The following is a 15165-nucleotide window of genomic DNA, read 5'->3' as shown; positions in this document are numbered from 1 at the left end:
ACTAAGTGTACAAAGTGAATGTGTCTCCCGGAACAAAAAGGGGAGTGTGGAGAGCTCTCAGTGCCCCTACAGTCACACAACTTATGCCATGAAACCCTCCAGGGAAGGAAGGTTTCCTCAACATATTCTCTACAAAATGCTCACTTCGTGCCAACACCCCAGTGTAGGCCTTCAACACATTCCTGGATATAGCAATGGGTTTCTAATCAATTTCCTTACTATAGACTCTTTCCTCCCCTCCTCCAACCCATCAGCGTAATTTTTCTACAGCATAGCTTTGATCCATGTTTCTCCCCTGCCCAAAAACTTTTTCAGTCACTCCTTCCTGTCAACTAAATAAAACATAAATGTTTCAGCCTAGCATCAGTGAGCCCTGCCCTTCTCATAATTCTATTTCCTACTACTCACCTATATGAATCATGTGCCTTTGTCAATCTGGACTATTCATTTTTCTGGAAAGGAGCCTCGTTTACAGCTCATATGCTTCTTCTAACCTTCCCTTCCACTACCCTATACTGAAATCCTACCTTTCCTTCAAGGACCAGCTCAAATGTCACATCCCCTCTGATTCTGTGATCGCCTGGCCAGAAATGATTCCTTCCTCCTCAGTACTCTTATAGCAGCACTTAATTTGCATCATTGACATGGCATGCACTGCTTAGAACCTTGTAAAGAACTTCTATTCTTTATGGATTTCTCCTACTAGTCTATACACTCCTGGAGGGCAGAGGTTGTATCTCATACAACTGTATGCTTATAGCACACGGCACAGTGTTTAATATATATTTGTTGAATCAGTTTTTTAAATACTCAAAAACATTGTTTAAAAACTTAAAATCTTGGCCGGGCATGGTGGCTCACACCTGTAATCCCAGCATTCTGGGAGGCCGAGGCGGGTGGATCATAAGGTCAAGAGTTCAAGACAAGCCTGGCCAACATGGTGAAACCCCATCCTAATAAGAATACAAAAATTAGCCAGGCATGGTGGCATGTGCCTGTAATCCCAGTTACTTAGGAGGCTGAGGCAGAAGAATTGCTTGAACCTGGGAGGCGGAGGTTGTAGTCAGCCAAGATAGTGCCACTGCACTCCAGCCTGGGTGACAGAGCAAGACTCCATTCCGGGGGGGAAAAAAATTAATTAATAAATTAAATAAAAAACTTAAAATCTTTGGTTAATCTTACTTAGTAAGTTCTTTTACCTCCTAGGGAATTCCCCAGCTATGTATCAATGCCGGCCCTAGAAGCTGCAGCAGGAAGTAAGATTCTGATGCCTTTCCAGAAAGACAGAGGAAGGCCTGAATAACATAATCCATGTGCCATACATGATTACAAACAGAACACTCTTATCCCTGACTTTAGTAAAGACATGCATAGTGTGGCTCTTCACAAATCTGACTTAAGTTATAATTAAAGAATGTGTTCGCGGCCAGGCATGGTGATTCACGCCTGTAATCCCAGCACTTTGGGAGGCTGAGGTGGGTGGATCACGAGGTCAGGAGTTCAAGACCAGCCTGGCAAACATGGTGAAGCCCCATCTCTACTAAAAATATAAAAATTAGCTGGGCGTGGTGGTACGTGCCTGTAGTTCCAGCTACTTGGGAGGCTGAGGCAGGAGAATTGCTTGAAGCTGGGAGACAAAGGTTGCAGTGAGCCGAGATCACACCACTGCACTCTAGCCTGGGCGACAGAGTGAGACTCTGTCCCTGCCCATCCCCCAAAAAAATAAATAAAATAAAAGCGACCATGTTGCTCAAAAAGAGCTTTAAATGCCCTTGATAATCAGAACAGTGTTATCTCTAGGTGTTGGAATTATAGATAATTTTTCTTCTTTATGCTTTTCTATATTAGTTGTATCAAATCTTTTCAGAAAGCACAGGTACTTCAAAAAGTATCAAAAAATATTTTATTTATCAAAGCTAAATGAGGAAATATTTTTGAAGATATTAGAAACTGGTCGGGTACGGTAGCTCACACCTGTAATCCCAACAGGAAAAAAAAATCTACTTTGGGAGGCCTAGGCAGATAGATCACTTGAGGTCAGGATTACGCCTGTACTCCCAGCTACTCAGGAGGCTGAGGCAGGAGAATCGCTTGAACCTGGGAGGCAGAGGTTGCAGTGAACTGAGATACCGCCATTGCACTCCAGCCTGGGTGACAGAGCAAGACTCAATCTCAAAAAGAAAAGGAAATTAATTGTCTCAAATTCAACAAGCTAATCATTAATCTTCAAGAAAATATTATGTCCTATTACTTCTTTAAAAAACAAAAAAAGCTTATTAACCAGACATATTTTTCAATAGCACTTGTGCATAACTGCTTTAATAAAATGAGCATACAGATTTTAAATTTTAAACATCTTAGATTTACATATGAAATACACGTTTAAATTGGAGAGACTTCCATCTTTATTTTTTTTTCTACTTACAAAAATAATGCAGGCTCTTTGTGAAAAATTTAAACATTACAGAAATATATAATGTAGACAGTGAAAGTCCATCATAATCTACTATCCCTCCCTGAGATAACCGATATTAACAAGTTTGGTATTGATAGCCTCACTCTTTAATATGCATATACTAACACATATATGTTTTAACAAAAATATAAATAATCATTAACATAAAAAAGTATTATACAATTTGCTTTTTTCCCCCACTTAAGATATCTTGTATACTCTTCCACATCAGTACATACAGATTAACCCCATTCTTTCTGGTGGGTACAAGGAATTTCATCTTATTGATGTACACCAATCCCCTACTCATAGGTACCTGGATTACTTCAAAATTTCACTCTTATGAATAACACCAAAAAATTCAATTACATACACCTTTGTGCAGTATGCGTGTTTGCACAGAATAAGATGCCAGAATTATAACTGCTGAATCAAAAGGTATGAATGTGCAAATTTTTCTAACAGATATTACCAAATTGTCCTCTAAGAAAGTTGGATTAATGTATGTTTTCACCAATAGTGTAAGGGTATGATTGCACCTGTATCTTCACATCTTCATGTATCTTTATTTTTTTAAGCAAAAAAGAATTTTTAATAGATTATTTCACTCTGGTCACAACATTAGAAACTTAAATAACGAGTTACAAAACTAACACATTTTCACTTGGCCTGTAAATTCTTAGTCTGACAAAAGGCTAATTCATTTCTCAAATTATTTGTCAATACAAATTAGACCCAAAAGAAAAAAAGTTGTTTCTATACCTAGAGAAGCTTTTCCTGTTAAAAATCATGCTCATCACCCCGGTGGTTTCTAAACAGATAAAGAAAAAAATTAGGACTCCCCTCTACTCCTGGAGTTCACTGGTTTGACATTTTTAAAAAATTTCCCCCCAAAATCATAGTCATAGTCCTGAAATAAATTACACAGTAGTTAGTATCAAAGAATTTCTGCTAAGCCTTCCTTTTGGTCAGTATTGTTGATACACGTTAGAATATTGGCAAGAAAAAGGTACTGAAGATAGTTCACAATAAAAAGCCATGCAGAAAGGCTGATTAAAAATGTTGAAACAGAAGAGGCTGAGCCTATAAAAAAGGACCTCTCACAAATGGAAACTTGAAGGAATAAAATGTTGCTAACAAATTAGAAGAAAATTCCTTGGTATTCTAGATATCTCAGATACTGATAGTATTAGCAACCCCTTATAGCTATAAAGTTATTTAAAACTTACAATGTGCTTTCAAATTCATTAAATCTCATTTAAATCTCACAATGGCCCTGGGAGGGAGTCTATAGCTCCTTGTGACCTAGAACTCCTAGCCTCAAGCAATTCTCCCACCTAGGGCCTCCTAAGTAGCTGGGACTACAGTCATGCACCACCATGCCCAGCTAATTTTTTTTTTTTTTTTTTTTACAGACATGGTTTCACTGTGTTGCCCAGGCTGGTCTCGAACTCTGGGACTCAAGTGATCTCCCCGCCTTGGTCGCCCAAAGTCCCAGCTACTTTTTTTTTTTTTCTTTTTTTGAGACGGAGTCTTGCTCTATTGCCAGGCTGGAGTGCAGTGGCGCGATCTCGGCACACTGCAACCTCCACCTTGCGGATTCAAGCAATTCTCCTGCCTCAGCCTCCCGAGTAGCTGGGACTATAGGTGTGCGCCACCACGCCCGACTAATTTTTGTATTTTTAGTAGAGATGGGGTTTCACTATGTTGGCCAGGATGGTCTAGATCTCCTGACCTCGTGATCCACCGGCCTCGGCCTCCCAAAGTGCTGGGATTACAGGCGTGAGCCACCACGCCCGGCCCAGCTAATTTTTTAAAAAAGTTTCTAGAGATGGGATCTTGCTATGTTGCCCAGACCAGTTTTGAACCCCTGGCCTCAAGTGATCCTCCCACCTTAGCCTCCTCTGGAGTTACAGGCCCAAGCCACTACGTCCAGCTCATATTAACTCTTGAGAAGCTCTGTTCACTAGCCCATTCTAGGTTTGTTATGAGGCAGTATCTCAGTGACAGCAGCTGTAGAGGCCTCAAAAGAGAACCCAAAGCAGCCTGGAGAAAGAGCATCATAAGCAGAAAGGACATGTTGAGAAAACTCAGCAGCAGGTTATTATATCATATGAAAACAATTATGGCATACAAAGATACTGTGCCCTCTCAAACAGAAGCCAACCAATGAATGTCATGGTAACGGAGGCAGGCCTGCATGTTACAAGTTTAGTCCTGACAAACAGCTGCTTGCTTTTCTCCAAAGCAGTAGTATAGAGGTGCAAGAATCAGAGTTTCCGAGCATGCTCCCAGCTATGCCCCACAACTGCAAACTGCCTATGGGCTCTTATCCATCCAATCCATGTAGCTTGGGGCTCCCTCTGCTCAGGACAAACTGAGGGAGTGCAGGGAAGCAGAGGCCTTTAGACCTCATACTTTTGCACCTATAATGTTATCACAGTGCCTATTTGAGAGAAGAAATAAAAAGAATAGACATTCGAGATTAGGCAAGACAAGGCACTTGCTCGAAGAACTTTGCAACCTGGAGCCAGCATGGCCACATGGAGTCAGGTGGGCAAGTGACCTCATTTCTGCTTATGTTCAAATTAACTCATCAACCAAATGCCATCATCCAGGTCAGCCTGGACATGGGACATTTTAAGTCCATTTTTTCCCAACTGGAAGAGGTATTTCCATGAGCTACTCTCCACAGCTTCAAAAACAAGGTCAGCTGTATGCTAACAGAGATAACAAAGAGGTGGAATTCAGAGGAAAAGAGGGAGAGACCTGAAGGAGCACTGAAGCTAGTCAAGAGCATGAGCTACAAAATCAATCAGCCAACCAAGAGCACAAGTTTGAAGCCCCGTGATACCCACACGCAAAAACAACCAAGGCATCCGTGGGTCTGCCCTTTACTCCCCAACCAACCCCAAGAGAGAAGCAGCAACTGCTTGTGGCTTCTGGTCATCAGGAATCACGCAGCTTCACCCTGCCAACTTGACATTCACATACCCACAGAACCAAGGTTGCACAGTTGCTAACAAGAACAAGCAGGAACAACAGTTCAGGAAATATGGAGCTGGAGGTGGGAAGAGGAGTAAGGATACAGATGGACAAGGGTTACTGAGTGATGGATCTAAAATAATAGTCTGAGAAATGCATTAAATTGACTTTTATAAGGAATGTTGGAAAGACAGCTGTCCCCGCCCCCCTTTGGGAACTGCCCCTTTTTCTAAGCTGAGTGCAGGATGTGCCCTTTGGCTATGGCAATACTAGGCACACTTCTTCAGTCAGCGCCATGCTGTGCACATGAAGGCTCCTTGGGAGGAATGCAGAATAAAGATTAAGTGTGGGCCCTGGAGTTCAGAAAGCCTCTATTTGAATTCTTGCTTAGCCACTCACTGGCTGTGTAACTACCAGCTACTCACCTGACCTCTCTTATCATTTGTTTTCTTAACTACAAAATGGGGTGGTAATACTATCTATGGTAGAGTTCTGTAAAACTCGAATAAGATAGTATATGTAAAATGCCTAGCACAGGCCTAGTACATCCTCACCCACCCTGATGACACCATTCACATCACATCCCTCAGAAACTGCCAATACCTTTACCATTGTTCTATTTTTTCACTTAGGCTGTGGTTACACAGGGGAATCATTTATCATTATTTATAATACAATGTTGTATCTGTACACTCTCTTAATGTCTGTTGTATTTCATATATATATATTTTCTTAAGACGGAGCCTCGCTGTCTCCCAGGCTGGAGTGCAGTGGCGCGATCTCGGCTCACTGCAAGCTCCACCTCCCGGGTTCACGCTGTTCTCCTGCCTCAGCCTCCCAAGCAGCTGGGACTACAGGCACCCACCACCACGCCCGGCTAAATTTTTTTATTTTTAGTAGAGACGGGGTTTCACCATGTTAGCCAGGATGGTCTCGATCTCCTGACCTCATGATCTGCCCGCCTCGGCCTCCCAAAGTGCTGGGATTACAGGCGTGAGCCACCATGCCTGGCCTGTATTTCATAATTTTTTTAAGTCTTGTTTTCTTAAGTGCTAGCACCTATAACAGCATCAGCCAAACTTATGAAGAAAGGACCAGAAGAGGCACTAAAGGAAGATGGGTCTCAAAGGCTGATTAGAACTGTGATGAATAAGGAGCAATGCTCAAATCCTGAACCACCAAAGAAACTCTCTTCTCAGGATTTCTCCAAAAGAACATTTGGCAAAGCGGGAAAAAAAAAAAATCAGTCATATGGTTTCAGAAAGGGTTGTTCTAAAATCTTCAAGTAAATTAAAATATCAATTATAAACAGAGGGGCAGAGTTTTTTGTTTGTTTTTAAGACAGGGTCTCACTCTGTTGCCCAGGCTGGAATACAGTGGTGCCATCACAGCTCACTGTAGCCTCAAACTCCTGGGCTCAAGCGATTATCCTGCCTCAGCCTCCTAAGATGCTGGGGCTATAGGTGTGCACCACCATGCCCAGCATAGCAAGGAAAGGAAAATATCTTTAGCTTCATTTCAGTTTGAGGGGGAGAGATAAGGCATATAAACTTTAAAATCCCAGCAAGAAAAAAACAAAACAAAACAAAAAACAAAAAACACAGGATTGTTTTACAGAATACGGAAGCAACCAAAAAAAGCACTGCACACTTTTGGAGGCCGAGGTGGGCAGATCACTTGAGGTCAGGAGTTCGAGACCAGCCTGGCCAGCGTGTTGAAACCCTGTCTCTACCAAATATACAAAAAGTAGCCGGGCATGGTGGCACATGCCTGTAATCCCAGCTACTTGGGAGGCTGAAGCAAGAGAATCACTTGAACCTGGGAGGTGGAGGTTGCAGTGAGCTGAGATCACACCACTGCACTTCAGCCTGGGTGACAGAGCGAGACTCTGTCTCAAAAAAAGAAAAAAAGGGGGGGGGGGGGGAAAAGAAAGCATTGCAAACATTATGATAAAATGAGAGGGGGGAATTTACTCCCTAGAAATCTAGAAGGAGCTATCCATACTGTAAACTCATTCTTCTGTAAAGTATCCTTCAAAACCAGAGGAAAATAATGTGACCAATGAAGAAGCACTGGACCTGCTGCTCTACCTGTTGAAAGGAAGGATTGATTTGGAAAATCTAGACATTCAAAAATATCAACGCTAAAAATCCACACTACCCAGTCTGGCTGTCATACTCACTTTTATTTCTTGCCTTCCTCACCCACCTTTTTTTTTTTTTTTTTTAAAGGTAACAGAAGTTAAAGTAAAATCCACAAATGGGGTAATAAACACCCAAGAAGGTGGGCAGGTCTCATTCTATACCTCTACTGAGAATTGCTATGAAAAGGAAGCTGCCAGAAAACCTGGCTTTGTCCTGCACTAAACAATGGAGCCCAGAGGAGAGGCTTAGCCTGCAACAGTGGGAATGTGAAGTATAACATAGCAAATCCTTCTGAAAACACTGTAGCTTTATTTCTTTAACAACACTGCAGTCTGAACATGAAGTAAAACCAACAGATACTCTGAGGATGAGTGGGGCAGACCATGTGCTCATAGAAGCTTAGTTTGAATAAACATAGCCCCAATTTCAAGCCCTGGACTGTTTTCTCCAAACAAAGGGTCAGTGATAACAGCATCAAGCCCAACTTCAGATCAGGGGGTTGGTGCGGAGGTCACAGAGGTCAGGCCAAAGCCTCATTTCTACCTGTTTTTTCACTAGTCAAGAAATGAAAATACACAGGTGACAAATGGAAGACATTCAAAATACCAGCAGGAAATAAGACATTGACTCAAATCCAAGAGGGGAACCTGCCCTAAATTGCAAACTGGAAGAGAGAAAAACTTGGAAAGCAGCAGTGCTGTTCCACTCTGAAATGAGTGAGGCCAAGTAGGTGAGAAGAGGTTTCGAAAGACAACTCCTAGCCTGAAGAGGCTGGGCTATTTTTAGACAGTAAAGGAAGAGGTATTGGGTCCAGGGAGAGATGCATCCTCTCTCTCCAATGAGAATCACTTTGAAGGCTGAGGGCAGCTGCAGGCAGGAAGGAGGAATGAAATGGAGATCAAAGAAACAAAACTAGGAGAACACTGACATTTTTCATTGTATACCACCTGTTGTGAGGATCTCAAGACACTTCACAAGCCTTATTTCAAGAGATCTGAGACAGAAAATTCAACAAGAGCTTGACCAAGGTCATTCACAAAGGGTGATGAGGGGCATAGCTGCTGGCCACAGCGACATCCACTCTTAGTCATCTATTCTATGTGGAGAGCTCAGAGCATGTTCCCTGGAGCCTGGCACAGAGGCGAGCACCGCTAGTCCCAGCTACTCAGAAAGTAAGGCAGGAGCTGGGCATGGTGGTTCATGGCTGTAATCCCAGCACTTTGAGAGGCTGCGGCAGGAGGATCCCTTGAGGCCTGGAGTTCGAGACCAGCCTGGGCCACAGAGTGAGACTCTGTCTCTACAAAAAACAAAAATAACTGGCTGGGCGTGGTGGCTCAAGCTCGAAGTACCACTACACAACTATACAGGAAAAAAACTTGGAGACAAAAATAGAGAAAGAAGAATTAGATTTACAATTTAAAAAACACAACTAGAAGAAAGTCATCTTACCCATTGTTTCCAGAAGGAATAATATAACCTAGATCAGATTAATGGCTCTTAAGGAGGAAGATCTCAATACCTCCTTCGGTTACTTTTTAAAAATCTAGCAACCCTCCAGCGCAGACAATCCTTTTGTAACCCTAACTTAAATCTTGCCTGCTGGGCTTCGGTCCATTTCTGTCCTTTGTCCTTGAAAACAAGCCCAGCTCCCTCCACATAAAAATCTTTCAGAAACTTCTAAGAGGAGGAGGGTTAGCTACCAAGATCACACACATTTGCTTCTTAAGGAAAACACACCCCAACTTAGAGATGAGAGGCAGGAATTGACATGTCTACAGGATCTGAACTTGGGGCTTTACTGGTAACTTCAAGTCACACTTCACCAAGACTAAGCTGATTTAATATAAAACTTTAAATCAGTCTTTTCCAATGTACTCCACTGAAGAGACTTCCCTCCCTTCGAAAAAGCTTAATGAAAATCTCAGCACTCATCTACTCTCTTTGCTGTAACTTAAATCTCCACCTCCACTGGCTCTCGCACACCAGAGTTTAGCCATATTTTTTAACTAGGTTTCTCCTGAATTAAGAACCCTTTACTAGAGCACTGCTTTCTACATATGTGGACTTCTTCTCTCTTACGTCCTTCACACCTAATTAGGTTGCATCTCTACTTCTTTGTCACCTTTTCATTAATCCTAGTTTTGATTTCTCTTCTAAAGAGGTCATAAATTCGTCCTGATTATTTTATTCACCTAGATGTCCAAGTTTATCCCGCACTATATTTGACATCTTTAAATTATTCTTTTTTTTTTTAAGTACTTACTGCCTATTTTACACTGTCCTAAACGGTGTGATGTAAAGGAAATAATGAACATGACCCCGATCCTTAGGAAATGAAGACATACATAAAACAACAATAAGATATTGGTTTCAAGGTCGGGGGCTAGTCACAGAAAGCCCTGTGGCTCTGATAAATACAGAATTGGACCTAAAAATAAGTGTAGAATTTGGTGTAAAGGAGAAGGCTACTTTAGATAGAAACAATAGTATAATTCAAAGCAGGAGGCAATCTGAAGTAAGAGCTGCATAAAGGGTTTCTGACATTTCCTTCTTTGCCCCCCAAAAGGGGCGTGTGCCTTTTTGTCTTCAAATTTTATTTGAGAATTAGCTATCCATGAATCACAAATTTCCTTTTATCCTGATTACCCACAGCCACCACATATTAGAGCAACTCACAGAGCTTAATACGCCTGGTCCACAGAGCTTAATACACTAGAGTAATCACAAGGCAGGCTTTTAGAATAATCTTAGGTAGAGACCTTTTACTAAGGAGTGTGGGGAGTCTGGCATCTCTAGGGTCCTGGGCACACAAAGACAGCTACGCCTCTTGGGTGCTAAAGATATGCACCAGTCATTTTGCTGATTCAAGGGTCATTCAACTTCAGCTAAGTATTTCATACACAGCTTCAGGACAGACAAAGCCATCTAAAGCAGTCTGAAGCACTGAATTCCTATTTTAAACAGGGAATGGGTAAATGGTCTTGCCAGGGATGCCCCTTTTCCACTATTTTCCTGGAGAGCTCTTCTCCACCTGCCTTAGGACTCACAGTTCAAGCATCCCTTCCTCTATGAAGCCTTTCCTTTTTTTTTTTTGAGATAGAGTTTTGCTCTGTTATGCAGGCTAGAGTGTACTGGCGGGATCTCAGCTCACTGCAACCTCGGACTCCTGGGTTCGAGCAATTCTCCTGCCTCAGCCTCCCAAGTAGCTGGGATTACAGGCGTGCACCACCACGCCTGGCTAATTTTTGTATTTTTAGTAGAGACCAGGTTTCCCCATCTTGACCATGCTGGTCTCGAACTCCTGACATAGTGACCCACCCGCCTTGGCCCCCCAAAGTGCTGAGATTACAGGGGTGAGCCACCATGACCAGCCTGTGAAGCCTTTCCTAATTCCTCTAAACTGAGTTAGGTTGCCTCCCCTGTGCTTCCATTAACAACGTACACATACTTCTAGAGCAGCACTTAACCACACTGTGTTTTAATTGTTTACATGTCTGACTAGCCATAAGCTCTTTGATGGCAAGGGTAATGTTTTACCCATAACTGATTGCACACTTAACAGGCACTCAATAAACACTTGTTAAATGCATTAATAATGGGTGATATTGGAAGTCTTAAAGAATGGCAACATACTTTCTGGATTCCAGACCAAAATTACAGTAAGAATTAACAATGAAGGCTAAACTCTTATTATACATTTCTACTACATACACCACTCCTGGCCAGAAAAAGAGGCCAAAGATTTGAGAAGATTGTTCTAACAGTGCTGATCACTGCCAAGTTACCAGCCAAGAATAAGAGCACTTGCAGTATTAAGAATGAACAGAGTCATATCTAAAACAATTTCTACATTTCAGGCTTATTTGCCTGCCTCAGGAGAATAGAAACAATGATGAATAAGAGACCTTGGAAGGGTCACAATGTCCACCGATCACAAAACCTTGTAGCAAACTGTGATTCAACACAACTTCTGCTGAAATATACAGGAAAGTTGTTCACCTTCTTACCAAACCTACTCCAGGTTCTGCTAATGAATACAGGGCTGAACTAAGTCCTCCCAGAACCCTGCCAGTTGTACAGTGGCATTCTAAATCATTCCTCATGGGATTTACTCATCACTGAAGAGATACAGGCAAAGCAATACAATGCTGTGGTCTCAAATGCCTCTCCCAGTAACAACCTCGTACCTCACAAGGCTATTGTGTTTACAGGCTACTAATAAGACACAAAATCTGATCTGATCCTGTGGGAATAAAGCCCTGGTCTCAAGTGATTAAACAAATGTAGTCTACTTCTGGGTTCCCAAAGTTGTGGGGTTTATTTAGTTGAAGAAAGCATAAGGACCAAAACCCAGACAAGTGAAGGGATGGAAAGGAACTTTGCCTCTGAGGATCATCTGCAGCTGAGTGGCATGTGGCTCTTGGCATATAGTGAATGAGATAAGCAATGCTCAAGGGCCATCCAGAACTTTTTGCTGACAGATATCTGGCTTCTTGCATGTTATCATTCCTAAGAAGCCAAGATGCTCCAGTTAGCCTCTTGAAGGGCCAAAAAAAATTTGTTTTGACCCTAGGCAAGAGCAATTACCAAGCCAGTAACTCTGACTAGGTGTTTTAGCTATTTCTTTCTGCCACTACAGTCTTACATAACCCCAGCTGTTACATTAACACCTGCAGCTACATTAGTCACACCTTAGCCCTTCACAAGGTATGTGTTCCTACTGTCCTTTCCCAAGAAGGGAAACTGAGTCATAGCATATCAACCGGCTTCCCAAGCACATGCTTAGTGTATAGTGAGGCCTCAATTGAACCCAGGTGGCCTTCCTACTATTCACCTCTTCTCATGGATGAATCTCAGCATGCCCACCCCTGCTGCTTTTTCCTTCAACCTAAATTGCCTGCACAGATCACATGTGATCCTTTAGAGTAAACAAGAGCTTCTAGTTATCTTTCCCAAGAAACAGGAAGGTTAACGAGGAACATTGAGCAGGAGAGGGTGGGTTTGGAAAGAGGTGGCTCCCAACACGACTCACCTTGGAGCTGAGGTCCTCTCGTCGGTTTCCTGCCTTATTCCTGCGCAGTTTGATGGATGGAGATCTCAACAGATTCTTGATCCGGCTGGTAATGGTTGACCCTTCCACAGCCATTATGACGAGGAACCCCTTGGGACAGTCCCCGGCACAGTCCTGGGTCTTGTCTCAACAGCGGCACTGTCTTCCCACTCCACAGGGCTTCCCAATATGCCCTCTCACTGACCTGAGATGGCAGAAGCCAAGTATAACAGTGTCTTACCTTCTGCCTAGCGAAGTCTGCAGTTTTTACCTCTGGGTATTGCTCTCACCATTTTCCTCACCCCCACCTTCTAGCCCTGCACAGTTTCTTGCAACGTCGGAAGGAAAGGCTCACGAAAAAGGGGGGAAATCCTAAGCCACTAAGAAATGCCAGGCCCACGCCCGCCAGAGGCGTTTAACTGGCGAGATGGATGGGACCTAGTTGGTCTCGTGGACGATCTGGTTCCCGTTAATGCCCAACTGCTCCCATGGCAACTGTAGAGTCCAACGGAGGAGGCCGCCGAGACCACCAGGGATTTCCGCAGGCCTGGACACCTGCGCTAGCGCGGGTGGGGACTCGGCGCGGCGGGGCTCGCCGCAGCCCACAACTCTTTCTGCCACGGGAGCCTCCCTCCCCCACTCCCTATCCTCCAGAGCTCGCTCTCCGCCCTCCACAGCGGCTTTGGACCTTTATCTTTCACCCGCCTCTGAGGCCCCTGCTACTCGTCAGCGCCCCCGTTCGGGCCAGCCTCACCAGCCTCGGCGAGCGAGGGCCACCCCGCTCACAGCGCCCTCGGGCATCGCGTTCGGCAATTTCAGCTCCGCCGCTGTAGCGGCAGCGGTAGAAGCAGCAGCAGGAGCTATGGTGGCACGATCGGCTCAAAACGCGAACTACCGCCTGGGCCAAGCTGCGCGCCAGGTGGGCGGAGCCGATGCGAGGGGCGCGGCCTGTAGTCAGGAGAGCGCTTCCAGAGTGGACGAGCAAGATTTACGGGGGCGGAGCCAATGAAAGGGCCCAGGAAGCAGACGGCTTGGGACTAGAGAACCACTGAATCCGCACAATTGCGGGTACCGCTTTTAGAGGAAGGTCAACAGAACATGGCTTCAGAATTGAGAGAACCAAGCCTTTTATGGTATTATCAGGCCTGGTCCCCCATGTAACTGCACTTCCCAGAGCCCCAAGACGATAACCACGCCTCCAGAGTGTTAAGGTTGCCATTTGATAGGCCCGAGGGACCGTAGCTGAAACTCGTAGCTCAGAATTACAAGACTGAGCTACAGCCTAAGAGCTCTGCTCCCAGCGACCACAAGTGCTGAGATTTAAAGCGCCTGAAGTAGTTTCTGCTCGCAGCCAGTACGGCACGTAGACTCAACGTGGAAAGGATTATTCTGAATAACGCAATTTAATAGCTAAGAATTTAATAGTGTTTTTGCACTGGGCAACCTGATTGGTCATTATGAAAGGGGAAAGGGTGGCCTCGAACAGAGCTTTGGGCGTGCGGGGGCAAGAGAAGACAAGTGAATGTGCTATGTTAATAATACTGCAGGTTTCATGGTTTCTTTAGCCTCCGACGTCCCACTGTGCTTCCTCAGCTAAAGCTGACCAGCAGCACTTCGTTGCTCCAGATCTTTCCTCGTTCCATTTACTTGTGAATCCTTTTCTCTAGGGCTGTTCCTTGCTGAGGTCACTGTTGAGCTTGCTGATACTAGATCGAGGGGTAGTTTTTCTAACTCATGTCGGGGGAGGCAGAGGGAATACACGGAAATGTTACATGAAATATATATTTCCTCTGTATTCTCCACTTACTACCATAAGAAATTATGAAAAAGCCTAACCCAGAGACTTGGGCCCCAAGGGAATAGTACACTGGTGTGTCCGTCTCACCCTATCCAGATCTTTTGAATCCCTGTGGAGATGACATGTGTCTGCAAGAGGGAAGAACCTCTAAGAAAATATTATACCTTATGAAAAAGCCTAAGCCAAAGACAAGGGACCCAAGGGAATACTACACTGGTCTATCTGTCTCACCCTACCCAGATCTTTTGCAGCCCTGTGGAGAAGACATGTGATAGCAAGAGGGAAGAACCCCTAAACTCATTGCTTGTGTACAATGGTGAGCCTTGTACAGCCAAGTGGCAAAGCACATATGTGCTTGTGTATACTGTAGCCACATACTAAAAATGAGATTTGTAAAGCTCACAAGTTGACATGGAGATGATGGATGTCATCTCCTGGAAGACCAACTGGCAATAACATGTGGCCTTCTTCCCTTCAACCATGCAACTGCAAATATTATGAAACATAAAATACGATTTTCACATTTATTTCCCAAGTCTGGAGGAAGAAGGCAAGAACCATTACCTACAATATGCAAGAGATAGTTGGTTCCCTCAACCTCTTGCTAGTTACATGATGCAACCTCTCCATGGGAGTAAAAGCTAATAAATGGTGCCACCTGGTGTCTTTACTTGCATGCTGCAGACCACAGCAGCTGCCATCTCCACGCATTAAACTAGAGTAAAAATGTGCC

General features: G+C 43.9%; 1 protein-coding gene across 4 annotated transcripts in view; it reads right to left on the bottom strand.

The window, feature by feature from the left end:
- Nucleotides 1-13534, bottom strand: part of MAPKBP1 (mitogen-activated protein kinase binding protein 1) — a 52835-nt gene extending 39301 nt beyond the window's left edge. For 3 of the 4 annotated variants that reach the window (XM_025390745.1, XM_025390746.1, XM_025390749.1), the window contains exons 1-2: nucleotides 13389-13534; nucleotides 12617-12839 (exon numbers count right to left, since the gene is read on the bottom strand). In XM_025390745.1, the coding sequence (XP_025246530.1) occupies nucleotides 12617-12730 (114 nt within the window). In that variant the 5' untranslated portion in view covers nucleotides 12731-12839; nucleotides 13389-13534. The remainder of the gene's footprint in view (nucleotides 1-12616; nucleotides 12840-13388) is intronic. The other variant, XM_025390747.1, reaches the window with a different exon arrangement.
- Between the last annotated feature and the right edge of the window lie 1631 nt (nucleotides 13535-15165).

The sequence above is a fragment of the Theropithecus gelada genome, chromosome 7a, assembly GCF_003255815.1.
Source record: "Theropithecus gelada isolate Dixy chromosome 7a, Tgel_1.0, whole genome shotgun sequence".
NCBI classification, from domain to species: Eukaryota; Metazoa; Chordata; class Mammalia; order Primates; family Cercopithecidae; genus Theropithecus; species Theropithecus gelada.
This window is presented reverse-complemented; position numbering and strand designations above follow the sequence as displayed.